This window comes from Cottoperca gobio, chromosome 7, assembly GCF_900634415.1.
Source record: "Cottoperca gobio chromosome 7, fCotGob3.1, whole genome shotgun sequence".
NCBI classification, from domain to species: Eukaryota; Metazoa; Chordata; class Actinopteri; order Perciformes; family Bovichtidae; genus Cottoperca; species Cottoperca gobio.
The window spans coordinates 8,662,204-8,684,023 of NC_041361.1; the positions used below are offsets into that span (position 1 = coordinate 8,662,204).

A 21,820-nucleotide genomic window follows, 5' to 3' on the forward strand; every position below is an offset into this window, starting at 1 on the left:
ACGTGTGTGTGCGGGTTTTTGTCGCTCACCTCCAGCTGTGTCGTGCTGACGTGACGAGCCACAAGTATCCGCTTGTGATTTGGCAGGCTTGGCGGCACTTTTTTTTATCGCACTCAGAGATAATCCCATTGCTTGTGTTTTAGTCAATATCACTGAATTGGCCAATTGATTAGCCTTTTTTGGTAATAAATAGTGTTTTTCATGAAGGAACCCAGCTATAACATTTTTACTGTTGAATTTAAAGAGCAGCCTTCACCACTATCAGGTACCAAGTCAAAACTCACTTTAATATTTACTGATTATGGCCAGTTAATAGGCCATTTCTATACATCTTGCATGTTTCTGGCACTGTCTTGTAAAATGACATTCACTGGACTCATTTCAGTTTTCCATACATTCAGCATATCCATTTTTCGCATCGAAATAGTTTCACCATGTGTGAGGTACTGTTTAGCCTGGAGCTCCTATATGCAATACAAAAAATTAGCCTATTGAGATCGCTGTCAGACTTAGTAATAATGTTAGACAGACGCACATTAACTTTGAGCTCCATATATCCGCTCTATACCTGCAAAGCTGTAATTGTTTCTAAGCATTCTGTACTCACTAACCGGCTGGATGAAATTTAACAGCTTATAGCATCGAAACATCGAAACACTTTAGCCCGGGAATTTTCTCCTTTAGATTCAAAATTCAAGATATTTATTGTCATATGCACAGTTAAACAGACAGTTATATCGTACAATGAAAATCTTACTTTGCTAGTCCACCAACAGCCAAAAAGATACATTTAGAACTAAGAGTGATAAGAGATATACAGGTAAAAAAAGAGGTAAAAAAGTATTGCACATTGGTTCACAGTACAGCGGTAATACTGTGAAATATTGGACGATTAGTGTACAACATTAAGGCAGACAACAAAGTGCACCATTTACTTGTTTTTCTTTGTTGTTGTCTGGAGAGAATTTCCTAAGCATCCCCATTGCTTCCAACAAATATATAATATTAATTTCATTCATGCTTCTACAAATGTGTTATTCATTTCATGGTGTTGAAGCTTCCAGTGTTGATTCTCACCCTCAAAACATCCATTTTTCCATTTTGCTGTTATGTTTTTGACGGCAGGGAGCTGCTCCCACTCACATGCAATGTAACCGTTGTTATTAAAAATAATAAGAAGTCGGTGTTGATACTTCTCTTTATGTAAGATTGCACAAACAGTGACTGTACAAGTGTTGACATGATGTTTAATAATCAATTGTATATTTCAGAATGTGACTTTTATTTCATTTCTTACAACATCTGATCTGGTGTTTTTGGCGAGTGCAGATTTCGTTAGTCAGTAACCACTTGGCACACCCCTAGTTTGTGTTTTGCAACAAGTGTAACTGAACTCTTCTTTGTTCAAGTGTCTGCTTATCCATTTGACTCCAAGGCTTCTGCACTGCTCCCAGAAAAGTGTGAACGTGTGAACTTGAAGGAGAGTCAACTATAGAGGAGTAGGAGAGAGAGTTGTTTTTTTTTTAACGAGAGAGAGAGAGAGAGAGAGAGAGAGAGAGAGAGAATCGAGGGGTTTATTATTTCTGTCCAGTGTTTTCTTTCACAGTTCCATCACCCAGTGTGGAAAGGGATTATTTTCCCCCACTCACCATAGGTGTCAGAGAGGCCACACACAAACTGTGCGTGTGAACGTACACGGTCAACTCCACACACCCACACTCTCACATGCGCACACTCATATGGATGTCGGCAAAGGTCACAGCACTTACACACTCTCTCTCTCCATCACTTATCACTCTCTTCTGTCTTGGCTGTGTCTCCTTCTTCTGAGTGAAGTCTTGTTCTTCTCTCCACACAGCTTTTTTACTTCCTGAAGTCTTTCCTTTTGTTTCTATTTTACTTGGACTCGATTCCTTTTAGCATAGGGATCAATAAATACACATTTTCTCCAATTATCTTTTGCCAATATATTATTATTCCAGTGCAAAAACATTTGATGATGAGTTTTCAAAACAAAGTATCCTCAAAGAAAAACATTCTCCCCCTGGCTTTTGCTATTTCGCTTTCAACCCTCCTCCTCCTCGGCCTCCTCTGAACTTCTTTTGCCCCCTCAGCTTCCTCTTTCAGCTTCCCAGGATGCCATGCGGGAGACGGCGGATCGGATCAGGGAGTTGGAGAGGTCACTGAAGGAGAGCATGAACACCTCCGCACATAGGGAGGCTCTCTGGGCGCAAGAGGAGACAGCCCGTGTTCAGGCCCAGAGACAGGTTTACCTGAAGTTTTACACATTGATGGATGACTCAAGACCAGCATACACATACACACACATTCATATATAGTGTCATGCATCCCTACATAGGCAGCCTACCTTTAAAACTGAGTGCAGGTATCAACTCACCTAGAAATAAAAAGGACCACTGAGAAATGTAAGGAACTTAACTGCACCCCCATGTGGCTAAGAGTGTGACTGCAGGCGGATGATGAATGATTCTTAATCCCTTAATGTGTAGCTCTTAACCAACACATATCATTATAACAAAATGTATCTCCATGTTATGCTTCCTGTCTGTTATTTTTCTTTTATTCCTAATTGAGAAGAATAATTCTCTAAACATGCTGCTGTTCTTTTTCTCCCTTTAGACTGAAATGTAAAACTTAAACAAAAAACTCCCAGCGTCCCCCTTTCATTTTCTGTCTCTCGTTAACTTAGCTGTTGCATGCTTCAAAATGTGAGCATATGTTTAACATATTGTGAGCTTATGTGTATGCAATCAGAAGGAATTAACACATCTATAGACTTGGAGTCTTGATGGAGTACAGGCTTCCCTTTTACTCAGTATGCCCTGCTATCTATCTGTCTTTCTGACTGCCAGCCGCTCCAAAAAAGTGTAATTGTGTTCATTTTGTAATGCGTGTGTGTGTGTGTGTGTGTGTGTGGGAGAGCGTAGGTGTGTCTGTGGTGGGAAAGAGAAACAGGGCAAGGGAGTGTGTTTCCTCCCGGTGTGAGTGTGCATTTGAATGAGAATGACCTTGCATTACTGATGAGTGCCACAAGTAATATGAGAGCAATTGGCGGTTAAAACAAGAACTAACATTTTGAGGCAGAATGGTGGCTGCATTGCTTCAAACACACACACACACACACACACGCACGCACACACACACACACACACACACACACACACACACACACACACACACACACACACACACACACACACGTTCAAAGACAGAATCTGATCGAGGAGAACTTTAAAGATGAAGTGAGGAGATTGGTTGAGAAAGCGGGAAAATAAGAGAAGGTCAAATTCAGTTTAGAAAAGTCTTTGAGAGCCAATGCTAACTGCGGCTGTTCTTTTTTCTTCTTGTTTTTTGCAATTTCTGTACTTTACACGCTTGACTTACAGTCAGCATGGATACTGTGTTTATCAAACAATATTCTGATCCACCGAGAAGTTTATTTTTGTCTGTGGGACTTTTCGCACGCATAGAAGATGATTCAGCTTTGACCTAAGTTTACCCCTATGGAGCCAGAATCAGGGAAGTCCTTTCCTAACTTTTGACACGTTAACACTCATTGACCCCCAACAGTCATATTCTACTTCTGTTCGATCCAGACCCTACACATAGAGGAAATAATAAGCCAGCGTGCATCATACTGGCACAAGGAAAGGTACCCATTTAGCCTGGCACTCTCACTGCTCAGCGTGGATGCTCACTGCTACAGTAGGTGCTGTCAACATGCTGAACTTTGGGAACCAGCATGACGTCACCACATAAGGAGGCAGCGAGTCAACATGCCTTTAACATGCAGTTACACAGTCGTCAGTCAACTGCCGCTCTTGCCTCAGACTCCAGAGAAACAGAGTGTGTCTGGAAAGGGATGTTTGGGGGAAACAGAGAGAGGGACAGGTCCTTCTGAAACATCACCTGACCCTGGCACCGTTTCAGAGCGCCCTGCCAGACTCACATTCTCACATTTCCCCCCCCCCCCCCCTCCGCCTCCACCCACACTCTTTCTTTGGTTTTCTTCTTTCTTCTCCCCTCTGTCCCAGAGTAATCAGTCTCATGATGTGTAATGCGCTGAAACAAGTCTTCCATCAGCCTGACCTGCTGAAATGGAGCATGTGTAATGCCCTGGGTCGCTTTTCTTCACACCCCCAATCTCTAAGTCTCTCACTCCCTCTCTGCTTCTCTCTGTCTCTTGTCCTTCTCCTGCCATCATTTCTGCTGTCCATCCATTGTCCCGAGCCTCGTTCTTTCCCATCTGCCTTCTTAAGTTGTCTCACCCAATCATCTCCACACTCTCTCTCCCTTTCTCTCCATCTCTGTTCCTGTCTCTCTCCCTCTCTCCCCCTCTGTGGCGTTTGAACTAGGCCTCTGAACCAGCAACACCGACGTAAATGGACAAGAGGGATTTGGCCCTTACCTCTGAGCCCCCAATCAGCTTAGCAACTAAAGGGGCTTTGGGCCAGTCTTAGAGAGCCTTAGCCTGGCTGGGGGGCTTTGCCTTGAAGTTGAGCTAAATTAGCACGCACAGGCTCACCGCTAAGCTGATTAGGTCCCTAATTTCACTAAAATGCATTGTATTCCTTATTAATGATGTGATTGTGAAGTGCGGGCTAACCTGGGTGGTGGACTAATGGGGGACTGGGACGTAGGCAGTTGGCACAGGAGGGTTGATAGACATGTGGTGGGTGTAAATGGAGTTGTGTGTGCGTGACCCTTGGCTTTCAAGATGAAAAGACTGGCTTTGGATTCTTTTAAGCCTGTAAGAGAACATCAAACATTAAACACGATGTGATTTTGGACGGTTGGATATCTTGTTGATATTGGGTATATTAACTGCTGGGTACTACCGAGGTCAGTTGTTGTTGGCGGGGATATGGGGTGTATTTTATTTAAAACAATTCATGACTGAAAGTTGTCACTTTTCCACCATTTCAAATATCTGTATTCACCGCTTGCTTTGCTTTCACCCTTTCTTCTCTCACTCCATATGTGATATTCATGACCAGTCGGTGAGCACATTATCTGACATCTGTGAAACACACCTAGAAAACCAGAGGAGATGGAGAGTGTCCTGAAAATGTGTGAACGATTTGGCCCCTTCATAAAAGAGGCCCATTTCTTTTTTCATGTCCTACCCCATGGAGTGCTTTACCCTAATACTCCCTCTCTCTTTTTTGCTTCTCCTTCACTTTCTTTCCCTTTGTTCGTTTGAGATCCAACACTTCAGAAGTTATTGTTTTACTATCTTATATAACAAATCTGCAAATCATCAGAATAGTTATTGTGGCCTTCCATTTACATCATCTGTGCAAGCCTGCGTAGTACTGCATCCTATTGTAAAGTACTTGTTGTTAGACAATTAGACACTTCCTGTCTTAGGATAATTGACGCCCTGAGGTCACATCCTGTCTGTCAGACACGCAGGTTGGCTTGCATGGCTGGAGGGCATGTGTGTGCAGAGGGAGGAGATGTAGTTGAGGGGTTGAGCATTATTCTCACCTGTTCTAAAGTAGAGCCACACTTGAGCGTGAGATAAAATAAGTGGAGAAAGGTGGGAGAGAAGAGGGAACCCTTGTTTCCAGTGCAAGGGTCAGCGGACATATCATTCAACTAACCTTTGAACCTCAGTAATTTCACCTGCTCCTAGATGTCAACTGCCCATTCGTTTTCATGTTTAGGCATTTAACCTCATTCTGGCATTCCAACACACACACACACACACCTTCCCCCTTAAATCATCATGTACATGCATATAGACAAATAAAAGTGCACATAAGTGTGTATGAGATTACTTTATGTCCATGTGTACGTGTGTGAGACTGCAAGTATACAATATATCTTGTATATTGAATTTTAATATAACATGTTCTATGATTTAATGTACACAGAGCCATGTGGGAGAGTATCCTGGTATGTTTTGGTACTGTTTAAACTTGTGCGTATTTGTTTCCCCCTTGATTAGTTGGAGGAGCTGATGGGGGCTTTAGAGAAGACACGCCAGGAGCTGGATGCCACCAAGCTGCATCTGTCCTCCACTCAGCAGTCCCTGCACGAGAGGGACGGACACCTTAATAGTCTTCGCCAGGAGAGACGAAAACAGCTGGAGGAAATTCTGGAGATGAAGTTAGTTTCACACTCATTTGTCATTATGTACATTATATCTGCAGAGTATTTATATATTATGTATCAGTGTACCTTATGTACCTACAGTATTTTCCTTCTGTCAACAGATGTAACACATACTATCTAACCGCATTTCCTGTACATGAATGCATTTCTTTAATCAGTGAAAGAAAGACTTCAACTTGGTTATTGCAGTAACATGAATTAATTAAAGTACATTTGCATTGAGAGAAAAAGCATAATGAGTAATGCAGAGCAACAAGAGTTGCTTGTAACTGCAGAAAGATAAACAGTCAGAAAAAACAAACCACAAGTGTTTGTGGTAGTGACTGCACACCCAGCCCATAAAAGTATATGATCAAGGATCTTTTATTAACATTGGCGTGGTTCGCTCAGCGCTTCATCGGGCGCATTTTCATTACCCTGCACAGCAGCTTCGTTGCTGAGGCAGAAACCTGTCTCTAATATTGTATTATGCACATTTTTACGCTCACTTGTTCACATGTGCGTCTGTGCTCATGAGTGTTGTACAGGCATCAGTCCTGAGGTGTGTTTTGAAGCCAGATCAACTGTTGTCTATAGCTGTCTTGTGAAAAGTTACATTTATTGAGGACAGGTGGAGCAGCCTTAGACAGCAGGTCAGAAAAATGTGCGTTTGGCTGTTTTGTTCATTTGTATGTCTGTGTGTGACAGAGAGAGATTTAGAGAAGGATGAAAGTTAGCAGGACTGGCTGAATTTCCATGTGTGAGTGTGTGTCAGTGGGTATGTGGGAGTGAAGTTCAGTGATCTGTCAGTGGAGCGGCTACATGTGTGTTTGCTTTGAGCTCTCTGATTGAAGGAGCATGAAGCCACATATCTGGTTGTCATGTGCCGCAGAGAAATGCCTTTAATGTCAGCCACTCAGTACAGTACAAAAGGGAAGGCTGGCACATATGTATTGAAAACACAACTTTTAAAATCCATTATGCCTCACAAGACCCTCTGATCACACTAACTCTAAAGGAATGTGTGTGTGCGTCCGTGTCTGCATACAGTATGTGTATGTGTACAGTGTATGTGCTGGAGAGGAAGTGAGCGCCCTTGCACGTGTATCTACACACATACACACACTTCTGATAAAAACCATCTTACTGTCTGTTCCAATTTCCACCATCCAAACATGAGCAGAGATGTTTAGCAGAGGAAATGTATTAGATATGTTACGGAAACAATTTGTGCTTCTAGGTATGTACGCGAAATTAGGACCTGCCATGTGAATGATACTTTTGTACTTTACTGGCACTGCTGCTTAAATTATTATTATTTTACCTCAGGAAAAAAGATTAATGTGATGGTTGGGTGACATAAACAGCAACAAAGTACATCGGATTCTTTGCCTTTGTGTTTTTGACTGAATGCAAGTCTACACTGATAAGAGCTAATGGAGGGGGCACGAGTGTGTGTGTGTGTGTGTGTGTGTGTGTGTGTGTGTGTGTGTGTGCGTGCGCGTGTGTGTGTGTGTGTGGTCTCTTGTGGTTTCGAACCTGTATGTGTCTGTGTGTAAGAATAGGTCAGAGGCAGGGGTTTGGGGTCACTGATGATGAGGATTAAAGCACTGTTGAATTGCGAGGGGCGAAGCTTCGTGAGACTGACTTACATCTGAACAAGCCGCAAAGATACGCATGCAGAATGTACACACAACCTTAGCGGAACTCACATATAATCACTCACGTCTGTAGACATACACATACTTACGCAAACTTTGGCTTTCTGCTTTAAAAGGGGCCATATTCCCACAGCACAGCTCTGGTCCAAGTTAGCACAGGGAAAGCTAAACAGGGAAAGATAAGGCAGAGAAAGAGAGGTAACAAGAGAAAGAGAGAGAGAGAGGGGGAGTTAGAGTGGAAGCAAGAACAAAATGAGACAGAAAGAGAGAATGAGAGGGAGGGGAGGATGGAATGGAGGGGCTACACAAACTGAAGTATTTCAAATCTTAGAAATCATGAGAGAAGTTTGATTGCATGCCAAGTTTCTCCTTCTCTCCGCTGTAATGTGGCATTTGTCAAGAAGACCAGCTGAAGCAAACCATGTGAGGCACGTTCCCCAGTGAACTGGGGAGCTCTCTGTGTGTGTTTTTTAATGTGTGTGTGTGTGTGTGTGTGTGTGCGTGTGTGTGTGTGTGTGTGTGTGTGTATAAGCCAGAAAGAGAGAGAGAGCAGACTCTTGGCTTTTCAACACTGTTAATGAAAGAGACAAGAGGGGAAAAAATCATTTTCAATATCCTCTCATTGCATGCTGGGTTTCCTTGTGTGTGTGTGTGTGTGTGTGTGTGTGTGTGTGTGTGTGTGTGCGCGAGTGCGTGCATGTGTGTGCGCGCGCGCGTGTGTGTGAGAGACAGAGACAGAGAGTGCATTTTTATATTTGCCTTTTCAGATATCGAGCTGAATGCTTGATGTGTAAGGAGCGGTGCGGGTCTGCTCTATCACCCCACACCAGATTGAGTTTCCACCATACTGTACAGTACTCACCCACACACTCACACACACACACACACACACACACACACACACACACACACACACTTACAGACACAGATGGCCTCCAGAGGAGCTAGCCAGTAAATGAGTCTAGGGTCACGAGGTGTAGGTGCACAATAGAGAAATTATGTGTTTGGACATTTTGAATAGCTAGTCATTGAGATGTTTCCATAGTATGAATTGGATAATACTACATGCCACAACATTACAGTGGCTTACTCAACCTGATCCTCCTGTAGACACTGGGAATGTAGCTGATAGTATCTCTGTTTACATTTTAGTGATGGAAAATGCTGATAGAGTTAAGAAAAAGGTAGCGGCAGCTTTGAGGCAGGCACATAAAGAGATGCAGAGTTGACAAAGTGGAAATGTCTAGAGGTAGAGAAGAGGGGAGTTGACAATTTGAGAGATGGAGGGGAAAATCCTGCAAACATTGGTAGAAAGACTGCAAGACAGTTAACAGAGGAAAAGAGAGAAGTCGTAGCGGAGAGTTAGGGAGGAAATAGTAAATGATGTAGAAAAAAAAAGATGATAGAATGAGGGAGTGATTGATGGAGGGGGTGATGGATGGAGGAAGGGAGGAGGAGAATGATGGAGGAAGTGGTGGAAGAAAGAGCAGGGAAAAGATCGAGCTGTGGGAGGGAGTCCGGTTAGCAGAGTAGAGCTAGAGAGAGAAGAATGACTAAACACAACACAGCATGTATCAGCAAACACCTGCACCACATCCACCTGTTGATTCACATTTTGATGTTCACATAAGAAAGCATACATGGATGTGCCAAAGAAATGTATTTATAGCACAAATGTTCATGCTTGACTGAGTTGTAAAAAAAAAAGGCAATGGACATATATATTTTGGAACATGTGATGACGCTAAGTGGCTATATTCATCTCCTTTTGCTATGTTATATTTCTCTACTTAACCAAATCACATGGTGGAAAACAATGCCTCATAAAAGAGCACTCATTCCTCAGCATATCTTAAAATCAGGAGCTCTATCTCTCTCTTATGCTCTTGCCTGGAATCTTTGCTTAACAGTTTCATATTTTCATTGTGCTTTAAAATGCGTTGACTATTTGAATATAAAACATACACTTTGTGCCATTCCGCAAAAGTAAAATGTGAACTACATATAATGCTCACTCCTTTTTACCATGCCATTAACTCAGCAGGCGAACGCAAATGAGCTCTTCTACATGGTGTAAATGTAATAACCTCTAACCTGTAACCCTGAAATTCAATTCTGTCCCTGAAGTGCGTTCATGTATCCGTTTGTTGGCTAGTTACAGTAATTCATGGCATAATGAAACTTAGAGCGGTAGCAACGTTATGACTTTCAAATCTCCAATGTAGACATCCTGTCTGCACAGCGCCATTGCCATGGCTACATTGACTACACACATAGAGAGACCAGCTGTACTGGCAAGGTCATGTCCCTGCTCACTGATCTCTCTGAGGGGCCTGGACACACACGCACACCCTTACAAACTCACGCGCAGATATGCACGCCACATTTGCACTCACGCGCACCCGTTGAAACACATTTACACCGAAAAAGTATATTTTCACATTCATGTATTCAACCAAGCAGAATTGCGTTCACACAGTTTTGAAAGGACATTCACATATACCTGCCAAATGTGCAGACAGGTATGGTGTTACGGTGCCATTGTTGTGATAAGTAATGATGAGACATAGAGGGTTGGTGCAGTGTGTGAATGGGATTCTCTGTATTGCAGTGATGAGGAGGGGCTGACCACACATCACCTTCCTCTCTCGGCGAGCAAGTTTGTATGCGTGTCGCCTCGTGGGAACTTCAGGCCATTCATCATGTCTGTCTGTGCTCCCGTGCCCTCTGACACGCGTATTTACCTTCGACATGTGTGTCGGATGTCGTGCCTGTAGGTGTGTTATTATGTCAGGGCCTAGGCATGCTCCACCCTAATCCTCCTCCTCCTTTGAGGTTTTGTCAATGGAGGGCTTCATCACATGGAAATCCCTGCTTCTAAGTCCTTGTTCAGTACAGTGGGGTAATGACAGTCTACCTGGCAGAGCTCAACACTAACTTTTAAAAGTGGCTGCCAGGCTGTCAACCAGGCATCAGCTTTAGGTTGCCGAAAAATTTAAATATGGGTGCCATTTTTAGTCACTTTATATTTTGAGTAATTAAGATAATATGCGTCAACTTAATTAGGAAAATGTGACAAAAAAGAATAAAAGCTTTATTACAGTAACCAAATAAAACCCCACGGTCAAACAACTTAATTTGCCATTGTCTCAAAAAGTGATGCTTGTGTGCACGAGAGTAAATGCAGGGTTTTGTGGTTTAGGTTTTGACCGTTAAAGCAGTATTTAAAATTCACTAATGCAGCAAATATTTAAAAATATTTTTTATTTTGCTGTCTAGGTCCCATACAGTAAGCTTCAAGGGTGGAGAAAAAAGTCCAGCGTTTTTAATTATACTTTTCACTGTTCGTCTAATGCAATTGGAGGTTAAGTGCCTTAAATTTCACTTTTCTGACCCATTTTTCCCAGACCACGTTATTCTCTTGGATTGCACTCTGCAAACGTCATGTCTTGAGCTCACTTTTCTCAGGGTTTTGGCTGTTCTAGCATCAATTATGGTTATTTTTTTATCACTACTTATTAATATTTTATTGGTGCTTATATCCGCATAGTATTTTTGGCAAGCATTGACCCACCCAGTACATATGAATTGAAGGTTTTATGCCTGTAAAGTATGTAAACCCTTGAGTTTTGTAGAAATTGCACACAGATGTACACACACTCTGTTTGCCTGCAGTATGGTAACTGCTGGATTGCTGTCATAGCAGAGAGGATTTCTGAGCCATGTAATGGTCGTGTGAAGTGGCATAGTCTCCCAAAGTCAACGTATGAGTGACTGGAAGGCTGGAGCTGTCTTATGTAGCTGATGTTGAACTGAAAGATACTTTGACGCTCGAAGGAGACTGTCTAATAGAGAGAATAGCACATGCACTGTATGTGTGTTTAGTTAAACTGATAGACAGAGATGGAAGAGTCTATCCAGAGACAGAAAGAACTTCTTGTCCTAATCTGAAGATTGACATAGTGAAGATGGGGTGATTGTGACACACAAAAACAAAAATAATGCAATGATTGACAACTAAAGAGGCCACGCCAAGCAGGCAATGGGAATATGTTGAATATGGAAACTGCTTTCCCCTTCATACTAGTTTACCCCACTAGAGTGACATCATTCTTTGATAGTCTCTTCTTACTTTTACTCCATCACTCATTAAAAGCTGACCCCCTTCCTCTGAGTCTTTAATGCTCCCCCTCCCTCTCTTTTGTCTGTTTCTCTCTTGTTCTATCTCTGGACGGGTGGAAGAAGGCCTGGAATTTATCACACGTACCTAATAATTACTATCACAGGAAATGGTCCGGAGGAAGTAGGTGCACCAGCTCTGCTAATTAGTGTCAGTCGCAAACCCACATGCGCATACTTGCACGCACACACACACATACACACAGCTAATTATCGTCATTTGGCTGATGTAGAAGTCTCGAGAAAGCCCAATCTGATTGGCCTTAGGGAGACTAACACCCGCAAGTTTAAATAAATCTCAAGACTAATTGATTGGAAGTCGTGCGTGTGTGTGTGTGTGTGTGTGTGTGTGTGTGTGTGTGTGTGTGTGTGTGTATCGGAGCTTTTAAGTGTGTGCACGAGTGGGCAATTGATTAGGTGAGCCCTGTGGCTGTAAAGAGGCAGCCCAGGACACAGGACGCAGAGGTGACCAGTGACGGCCTCCTTAACGACAGACCTGCCCTCAGGGTCACCAAAGGAATGAGGAGAGGGAAGGGGAGGTCAAGGGAGGAGGTGTTGTCAACGTAAAAAAAAAAAATACATATTGTCATGCAATTAAAGCAATTTTGAATTCAGTTCAAACATAGCAGTGAGAGATTTCAGAAAGAAAGAGGCACAGGTTATTTTAAGTGCAGCTGTATGTAATATGTTGTTGGATGTGCTGCGCTGTAAAACAGCCATTAAAAAAGTGGCCTAGTGAAATGCCCTCATGGTTTACCATTACGGGCACATGAAATGCTGGTATACCCACACAAGTGAGTCAATGGGACTTACTGGCATATATTTGCACACTGTAAACACCTCCAAGCCTCTGTGGTTGGCACACACACCTGAGCTCCGGCTCCTGTTTTTCTCCTCTGTGGCTTCTCTGGCTACGTCTGTCTGTCTTTATCTGAGTATAAGTATGTCTCTGTGTCTGCGTCTGCGTCTTTCTCTCACATTTTAAAGATCAATTTAAAAAAAGATTTAATGGCAGAATGTTTTTGAGCTCTCTGTGTGCTCTCTGCAGTTTAACTTCTACACATTCTCACCGAGGTTTCCCTCAATCAGCTCTCAGTAAGGACTTCGTTTTTTTCGCCTCTTTGTTAGTTTGACCGGAGTTTTATTGGCTCAGCCCATCTCTCAGTCTTTCTGAGATGGTTTCCAGGAGGTTTTAATAGAAAACAATAGTAGAACGGACCACTTCCCAGCACCCGGCTGCTCCAACGCTGCACACCAGTCAGCATACACCACAGCGGCCCCTGGCACTTCTGAATTGTGTGTGTGTCTGATCTGGTTAATTCAGGGATGTAGACCCAAACTGTAATTATCATTATGTACTTCTCGGCAGTGGCAGGAAACAGCCCAAGCAAGTTTGGATGAGCCTTGTATCCTCACTGATGCACATTGAATGTGTTTGTGTGCAAGAAAGAACAACATGTGCATACATGTATTTGCGTGCATGCGTGTGTGTGTGTGTGTGTGTGTGTGTGTGTGTGTGTGTGTGTGTGTGTGTGTGTGTGTGTGTGTGTGTGTGTGTGTGTGTGCAAATCGAAGCAATGATGTGAAGAGCATGAGAGCTATTAGCAGTGAAAGATAAGCAGATTGTGCCAGTGGCTATATGATGATTTTTCCTGCTCTTGTCTTGGCCCTGGTCTTGTTCATTTGGTCTCTGCTAAATGGAGACATATTGGAAACATGACTTTTCTCTCGGAAGCCGGTGGGTACTATCCAAAGTTTAGGACTGGAAAGGAGAGGGGAGAAGAACAAATGAGAGCAGAGGGGAAGAAGAGGAAATGAAAGGAGAAGGATGGAAAGAGAGTAAGTAGAAATAAAAATAAAATCAGCGGAGAAAGTAGGGGTCACTGGAGTTAAGCTCACCGCTAGGATTTCAAATCTCGTAAAAATAAAAAAACTACATTTTTCTTATTTGTTTGTAGAGAGAAATTACCGTTCACAAGCATCACAGACACTGTTAAGTTTCACAACCTCTGCAATAAAACTTTTGTCTCATTTTTACGATATTAGAGTTGATGTCCAAGAAAAAGCAAAACCCAGTGAAAAGAGAAGGAAAGAGAGAGAAAAACACACCGAACTAAAACCCAAAGTTTATTTGGAGCAAGCGTCACATCTATTCAAGATGGCAACCGCAGTTTAATCTGTGTAGTCCTTCATCTTTAAAGCTACCATCAATAACACAGAAAAGGCCTTCATGTGGGTGGACAGACTGCGCAGAGACAGCACTGGTCACCACTAAACAAACAACACAGGAATCCTGCAGAGACAAGAATGACTCGAGGGAGTGTGAGCAAAGACAATGGCACGACTTTCAGGCTGTAGATGAAACACAGAATATAGACAGTGTGTGCACGCATGATTGAGAATGTGACCATTCATGAATGTCTTGATATGAGCTAATGTGTGTTTATGTCTGCAGTAATTTAAGTCAAGATCAGAGAGTTGAGGAAATAAGTTGTGTCATTTTAGCATAGAAAATTCAAAGCCCGAACAAGACAGTATGTCTACACTGACATTACTGTAACCAAAACCCCAATGAATATTTTATCCGTTATTATGAAGTGTGAGGCGTTTAGAGAGAGGATGAGGTTGACATTACTGTTATAGAGGTTGTGGTGGTGTGTTTCCTTTCATTTCCCTCTGTGTTTACGCTTAACCTGCAGCACCCATTGATGCATTCTGCAACAAAAACCACACTTTTTCCAGAGAGTCACAATTCAGTCAAACTGGAATGCACAGGAATCATCAATCTTACTCTTTCAGCAGTATTGGTTTCTTCTGTATCCATATCCAATACATTTCCATAAATCCGTTTTGGTAATGTTATCAAAAAGCATTCATATTAACTTTTTTCTCACATTATCAATCATTAAATGTATACTTGGCTAACGTGTAGCCTACAACTATCTAACGGACTTATTTGCAACTTTTTACTTGATAGATAAATATTACAAAATTCTTGTAAGAGAGAAAGTCTTATAAACAGGTGCGTTGGATCGAAAACTGTGACTTAAAACTAAAACTTAAAAACTAAATTATATGATAATTTTAAGTAAATCTATAAAGAAAAAAGTAAAATCCCCGTTTTCTCCTCTGTCGCTTATTCTCCCTCTGTCACACACACACACATGCACTCACAGTAACGTGCACTGACATATCTGACATGTCTCTAGTCCACTCAAGCGACAGGTCCCTGGGTTCAGCATTTACTGAAATCAAATGTGTGTGTTTAGCCTTGGGTTACACACTCGATTGAATTAGAGAAATGGTGCACACACGCTCACTTGCTCACACACACGCACACACGCACATAGCCTCACAGGGACACAGATCTCTATTAAGTTAAAAAAAAAAAGAGCGCTGAGTGTCTTCTTCCATCGCAAGGGCTTTTATGTGATAAGATCGGCTTGAGGTGCTCTCCTATGCAGGATTCCTGAGCACATCAAACAACAGTAAACCACATCACAGAGACAGGAAGAGCTCAGCTCCATTAGCCAGCCCATAAAGAACATGTGTATGTGTAACAGGAGAGCTACGCAAGCGACTACAAAAGGTTTACACACATAGGACAAACATACCAAGGTATGCAGTACCCTGTCATACTCACAAATTGGTGTGCATTTGCTCATACGCTTGCACACATAAACAGTGCTGTGCATGGTGTGAGTAGGCAACAAGGACTGTGCCACACACACACACACACACACACACACACACACACACACACACACACACACACACACACACATATATGTAGATGTTCTGGCTTTGTCACTATAATATGAGCACATTCTGCATTTGAGTTATTCCAACTGGGTCTTAACTTTAAAGTCAGGCTTTGGTTTTCAAAAAGTGGCACAGGAGCAGGGCCGCTGGCCAGATGGCAATCGTTAGCTTTATTAGTACACAACTGGTGCAGACATACCCCCAGCACACACACAAACCCTACCCAACACTCTCTCTACAACTGCAACACTGCTCCATCTCTCCATCCTGTCTTTCACTTCTTTGCAGAAGGAGACGTCTCTCTTATGAGGTGTTTAGTGACAAAAGGCCAAAGAGACACCCAAATACAGCAAGAGTGAACCAGAAAGACAAAGAGAGGGGAGGCAAAGGGTTTTAGGAGGGGGGGGGGGGGGGGCGAGGGAGAAAGGGGTTGACCCAGATTGAGTTTACCAGTTTTTCTTACATTGATTTGAAACAGATCTTCGGCGTGTCTGCTGTCCAAGCCACAGGCAGTGAGATATCACCCGTGACTCAGGCTCCAGAGGATTCAAACTGGATGTCCATCACTCACTTTGACTGGCCTTTCTCTGCTATGACAGGATGTCTTAATCATCTACGGTGCAGAAGTGTGTTAAAAACCAAGATGAGAAATGTATAAATTGCATGTTTAGAACTGCATCAAACAATAGCAGAAAGAGAAAGTAGGTGTCACACAAATATGGATAGCGACAAATGTATCCCAATGACAGAATGAAATGGAGACACAGGGCCCACCCGGCTCTCTGCTAAACCATCGTAATATGTATTAATCCAGTGGATTAGGCTGCCTGCTAGCATTACAGGCATTCTCGTGCCAGTCAGTGATGTTCTGCCCACCGAGGTTAACATTTAATCCTGAAGATGACACACACACAAACAGTATTATTGCTGCTGATGCCGCACAGGATGCCAGCGCAGAGTGAGCATGCAAATGTTGCTGAGACTGATATGCGAGGATGTGCGTTCCGGATGGAGGCTCATGGTAGCACGATCCTTGAAATGTGTGGGTGAGGAGAAAGAGACTGGTGGATGGCGAGGGGGAAACGGAGGGAGTTCAGAGAGGAGTTATGCACTATGGCAGGCCCTAATTGCTTGTGGCTCCTGTTGTGTGTTTGGCTTTGTTTGAGCATGTCCAATACAACTAGTCATAGGGGAGCCTCTGCCAGAGCAAACACACAAACACAGTACTGAACCATAGAGGAGGCTTTTATGGTGTTGGAGACTTCAGTAACATGACACCTAGGGCAAACACTGAGTAATAAAGCAATTGCGGCACATTGTTTAGATCCTCCTCCTGGCATGGTTTGTTTGTCAGACTCAGAGTGTCTCAGTTTCCTGACATCAGTGTCCTGACATGTCACTTTGGGAGCTCGCTGCACGATAAACACAGTGGCACGCACATGCACACAAACACATCTTCAAAAAAAAAAAAGGTGCACATGCAACATAAACACTAAATGCATTCATGCACATACACACAGAAACACAAGCCCACATGTATCTGCACGCACGGCACACTGCAGACATCTCAACATGTCAGTCACAGTGTGTTTTGTGCCAGTGTTTCCTCAAACTTCTAAGCAGCTTCCTGGTATGTCTGACTGCATGACTGCAGATAAAAGAGAAATAAACATTTCTTTCTTGCTTGCTAAATTGTATACCTCACATGCTCTTCACCTCCTTTTAAAGTTGATGTTCTGTGACACGGACAGATTTTTGTGTCAAAATGTTTGTACGTGTCTCTGTACCCTTCCCAGCAGAGTCTATTTTGGATCCTCTGCAGCTCTGAGGTGGTCTCCAGCCCATCCTCAGCATGGCAAATGAGAGCTGTTTGTCAATGCGCACCATGTCATCACAGTGTAGCTGTAAAATGAGCAGTGTAGTTTTTCAGTAAATGATGCAGACTTTTTCTCTAGACTCTTTTCCCCCACATGACTGTGTGCCACTTTCTATGTAATTCTTTCTTCCTGTATTATCTCAGCAAGTTTCTCCTTCAAAGTCCAGGAAACCTAAAAACACACCTGTATTCTCTCTGCCGTACGTGGCAAGAGACCTAAGAACTCTGAAACAGACACCATGTTCACAATATTTACAACACTCCTAAACAAATATACATATGCATACAGTCACAGCAGGGACCAGAGCAGGCCCATTTCTTGCATGCATGTTGCATGTCTTTACAGTATAATCACATTTAGCATTATTTAGCGCTCCGAGAGAATGGGAAGACATTTTGTATAAAGATTTTCAGCTGCGTCCAGTAGCTCTATAGCTCGCTCTGTCGCTCGGTCCACAAAAATGTCCCACCTTTGGCAGCCATAGTTTTTTGCCCTGTGAGGCTGAAATTGAAGCTGCAAATACCTATTGCACATTTGCGCTTTTTACTGTATATGTTGATTAAATCATCTAAAGTTCAAGGCACATTGAGAATCGCCTGTAGCACTTGATTTTACTGTAGCATAAACTTGTTCTCTTTCTGTCTTTTGTTGTGTTTTTTAGGAGAGAACTGTATAGAACTCCACATTAGATCATTGTATCACCTGAAAATAGTGTAATAGTGCTTATCTGCTCAACAATTGGTAATACAGAAAATAATCAAATAGAAAAGGATGTATTGTCAAACCAGAGCTCGAAATGTGTCCTCGGTTCCACTCAAATGCATTGTTAATTACAGACCACTAACAGCTGCTACGCTTCTGCTGTCTTCAGGACATTGTCCCAAATAGTCCTATTATTAGCACTTACTCTGTGTCAGAATTTCCATAAAACTAATTAAACACATTTCCAATGAGAATGGTTAGTTGTAGATCAGTATGATCATCTGGAGGTAACTGATTCAATCTGGGACACATGCCTAAGCAAAATGAGAGGAAGTCTTCACATATAAAAAGCGATGTACGGTCAGCTAAAGTGAAGTGCCCGCAGAAGTCTATCGTTTTGTTTGTGTGTGTTTCTGACAAAAGTGAAGGTTCATTGGGAACTCGTTTAGTTAATGATCTCACCCTCACCCGCAACTCTACCATTTCAGAGGAGCACATCCGTGTCTTTACACAGTACAGCGCATCGTAACACTCTTTACTGCCTGGTCACAGCATGCACACACACACACACCATCACACACATCGAGGCTAATGCATCAAGCCGTGTCCTTCTCCTGCATATAAACACAAACACATTTTTTGCAACCCTCTTAAGGAGCCTGCGACATTATAACAAACTTAAATGCCTACTGAAACTCTGAGCATCATATTCAAGTGACCACCGACGGAATGATCATTTTATGATTCAAGAAAGAAAAACAAAACAAAAAACAACTTGTTCACACACATACACACACTCCTGTATGTAACCATAGCCAGCAAAAAGGACTGAGTGGAAGCCATTGTTAAAATAACTGTGATGTAATCTACCAAGGGAGCTGGCTCGGCTGTGTATGTGTGCGTTATCTATCTGGAAATCAGTGAGTCTGTCAGCAGCATCTAACTGCACACTACCACTGGTCTCTTTATTAAAAACCAGACGTATGCTGGAATCCATGCACAGGTGTGTGTGGGAGGGCTGGGCAGTGCAGTACGGTCTGTGTTTATGTGTGTATGTTGGCTGTGGTTCAGTTTAGGAGAAAAAGCAAACAAAACATAATGAAGGTGAAAGGATACTGGTCTCCAGAAAGACGACCTGAGGCAAGGAGTGAGAAGGTATAAGAGCGAGTGTACTTTTTGCTGTAGTGATTACAAGGCGCACACTTTTGCTGTTCCATGCTTGCTTGCTCGTGCATGTGCCCGTGTGTTCGCGCTCGCAGCTTCAATTTTCATACCCTCGTAAAATGTATAAAGACACACACACACACACACACACTCAAATCTTCAACATACAAGAAGTGCCATTATGACAAGAGCGCAAGTAGTTTAAACGTGTCTTCTTCACACGAAACATATTCACAACCACTATACTTTAAAGTTTGGGTATGTCTCTATTGGGAATTCACACCGACTGACGAACAAGCAAATGCAATGACACAACAGGCTCAATGTACCAGAGGCGAGATCTGTCTACACTAGCTTTAATGTACAAATTACCAAGATTATAGAGCGGTGTGAGTGAGTGTGCGTGTGTGTGTGTGTGTGTGTGTGTGTGTGTGTGTGTGTGTGTGTGTGTGTGTGTGTGTGTTTGTGAGTGTTCTTGCATATCTTAGTGTTTACTATGTGTGTTACTGTGTCTTTTAGTGCTGGAACATGTGTGTGTGTGTGCGTGTGTGTGTGTGTGTGTGTGTGTGTGTGTGTGTGTGTGTGTGTCCAGGCTTCCCAATGTGTGTATTCTTGTGTGTATTGACAGGGAAATAATAGCGAGGTGTATTTTTTTTATCAGAAGGCCAGGTAGTAATCATGTTACTCTTTGATCCCATGATCCTCACTGATCTGTCTAAATATACAGCAGACCTGTCCAGACGTGGCAACAACTCCTCTAATTAGCACCCTCAGCTAGCCCTGTGTGTGTGTGTGTCTGTGTGTGTGTGTGTGTGTGTGTGTATGTGTGTTTGAGACTGTCTGTCTGTCTCTCTGTGTCTGCGTCTCTGTCTTTGTTGCATAATTTCTTGCTTTGAATATATTTTCCCCCATACACACTGTAAAGCACTTTAAAGCTGGGCTAATGAAGTCTGTATAAGTTAGTATGTGGTCAGAGTGCGTTTGTGTAGCAGACTGTAAAGAAAGCATGTGGTTCCTGCTGCTTCGACACAAAGCAGAGCAGTTTGAGCCTTTTTTGTTTTACTTACATTTTACCATCCTTCATTAAAACAAAACCGAATTAACCAAGGTTGGAATCAGACGATTGATAATTATTAGCAGATGTGTGTGCATGTGTGTGTCCTCAATTCATGTGGTAATCTATGTGCATGCAGCTTTGTAGGTGCAGGTGGTAAGTACATTTACTCAAACACTACACTTAAGGATACTCATGCTTCCTTAGTTTCCTAATTATTCAACTCCACCACATTATATATGCATTTACATGCAGGTTGTTCAGGGATCTATGTTGCAGTAATTGGGAAAAAGAAGACATTTTACCTCCATATTACTTTTTAAAAAACCCCAACATTTGGTTATGGTTAAAGTTTCAATCTGTAACAGAAATGGAGCTCTCTGCTGGGAAGACACACAAGACATTGTGGGTATTGTAGTTCTCCGGGTATGCAGCTTGTATAATACTTGAGCTCATGTGGCTGTGATTGGAAAAAACTGTGATTGGCTGATGGAGTGTGGGGTGAATGTTAGTGTGACCTTGTGTGTCCTTTACACACTGGCGGGAAATCGACCGGTCCAAGCTCCAAGGAAAGCTATAATTCTAAAAGTAATACAGGCCAAAGGAGAGAACACACTCTTCTCTCTCATGCGTGCATTCACGCACACTCTGCTTGCACAGGGCAAAGTCCTAGCTGTGCTGTAGTAACCACATTAATTGGGTTGTGTAATTGTCTGGCAAAGCATTGTGGGAAACAGCCCATACAGATCTGTCCCTTCACCTCAAACCACTTTTTAAACATGGACTCCCATCGTCATGACAGTGCTATCCAGGAAATTGCTGAACATGTGTGTATATGTGTCTGAGCGTGTGTGTGTGTGTGTGTGTGTGTGTGTTATTCTGTGATCGCCAGTATGTGTGTGTGTCTCTATGGCTCCTTTAAGGGAAGTGAGTGTGGTGGCCTCCCATTCCACCGCATGTCGGCTGTGGTTCAGCTGTGGTCCACCGCCAGGCCCTACATTTGGAACACAGAGAAAATACACCAGGGGTACTTGCTCCCACTGTTTTCTGGACCCGTCTTTCATCGGGTTGTGTGTGTATTTTGGGTGCACGTTTGTGTGAGTGTGCATGTGTAATAGTGCGCCACTATGTTGTACTCTCTGCCCCTGATATTTTAAGGCTTTTTGGCCCCACGTCATGAGTGTGCGCTATATTTCCAGGCTCCAGTTAGATGACCGGAGTGAGAGAACTCGTACGGAGGACAGGAAAGGCAGGAGGAATGGGGAGAGAGGAAAGCAAGGCGGGTAATTGAAGGGTTCAGG

General features: G+C 42.8%; 1 protein-coding gene across 5 annotated transcripts in view; it reads left to right on the forward strand.

Moving 5' to 3' along the window:
* Positions 1-21,820, forward strand: part of LOC115011075 (ELKS/RAB6-interacting/CAST family member 2) — a 147,072-nt gene that overhangs the window by 73,771 nt on the left and 51,481 nt on the right. For all 5 annotated transcript variants that reach the window (XM_029436015.1, XM_029436020.1, XM_029436018.1 and 2 more), the window contains one exon: positions 5,975-6,135. In XM_029436015.1, coding sequence (XP_029291875.1) covers positions 5,975-6,135 — 161 coding nt within the window. The remainder of the gene's footprint in view (positions 1-5,974; positions 6,136-21,820) is intronic.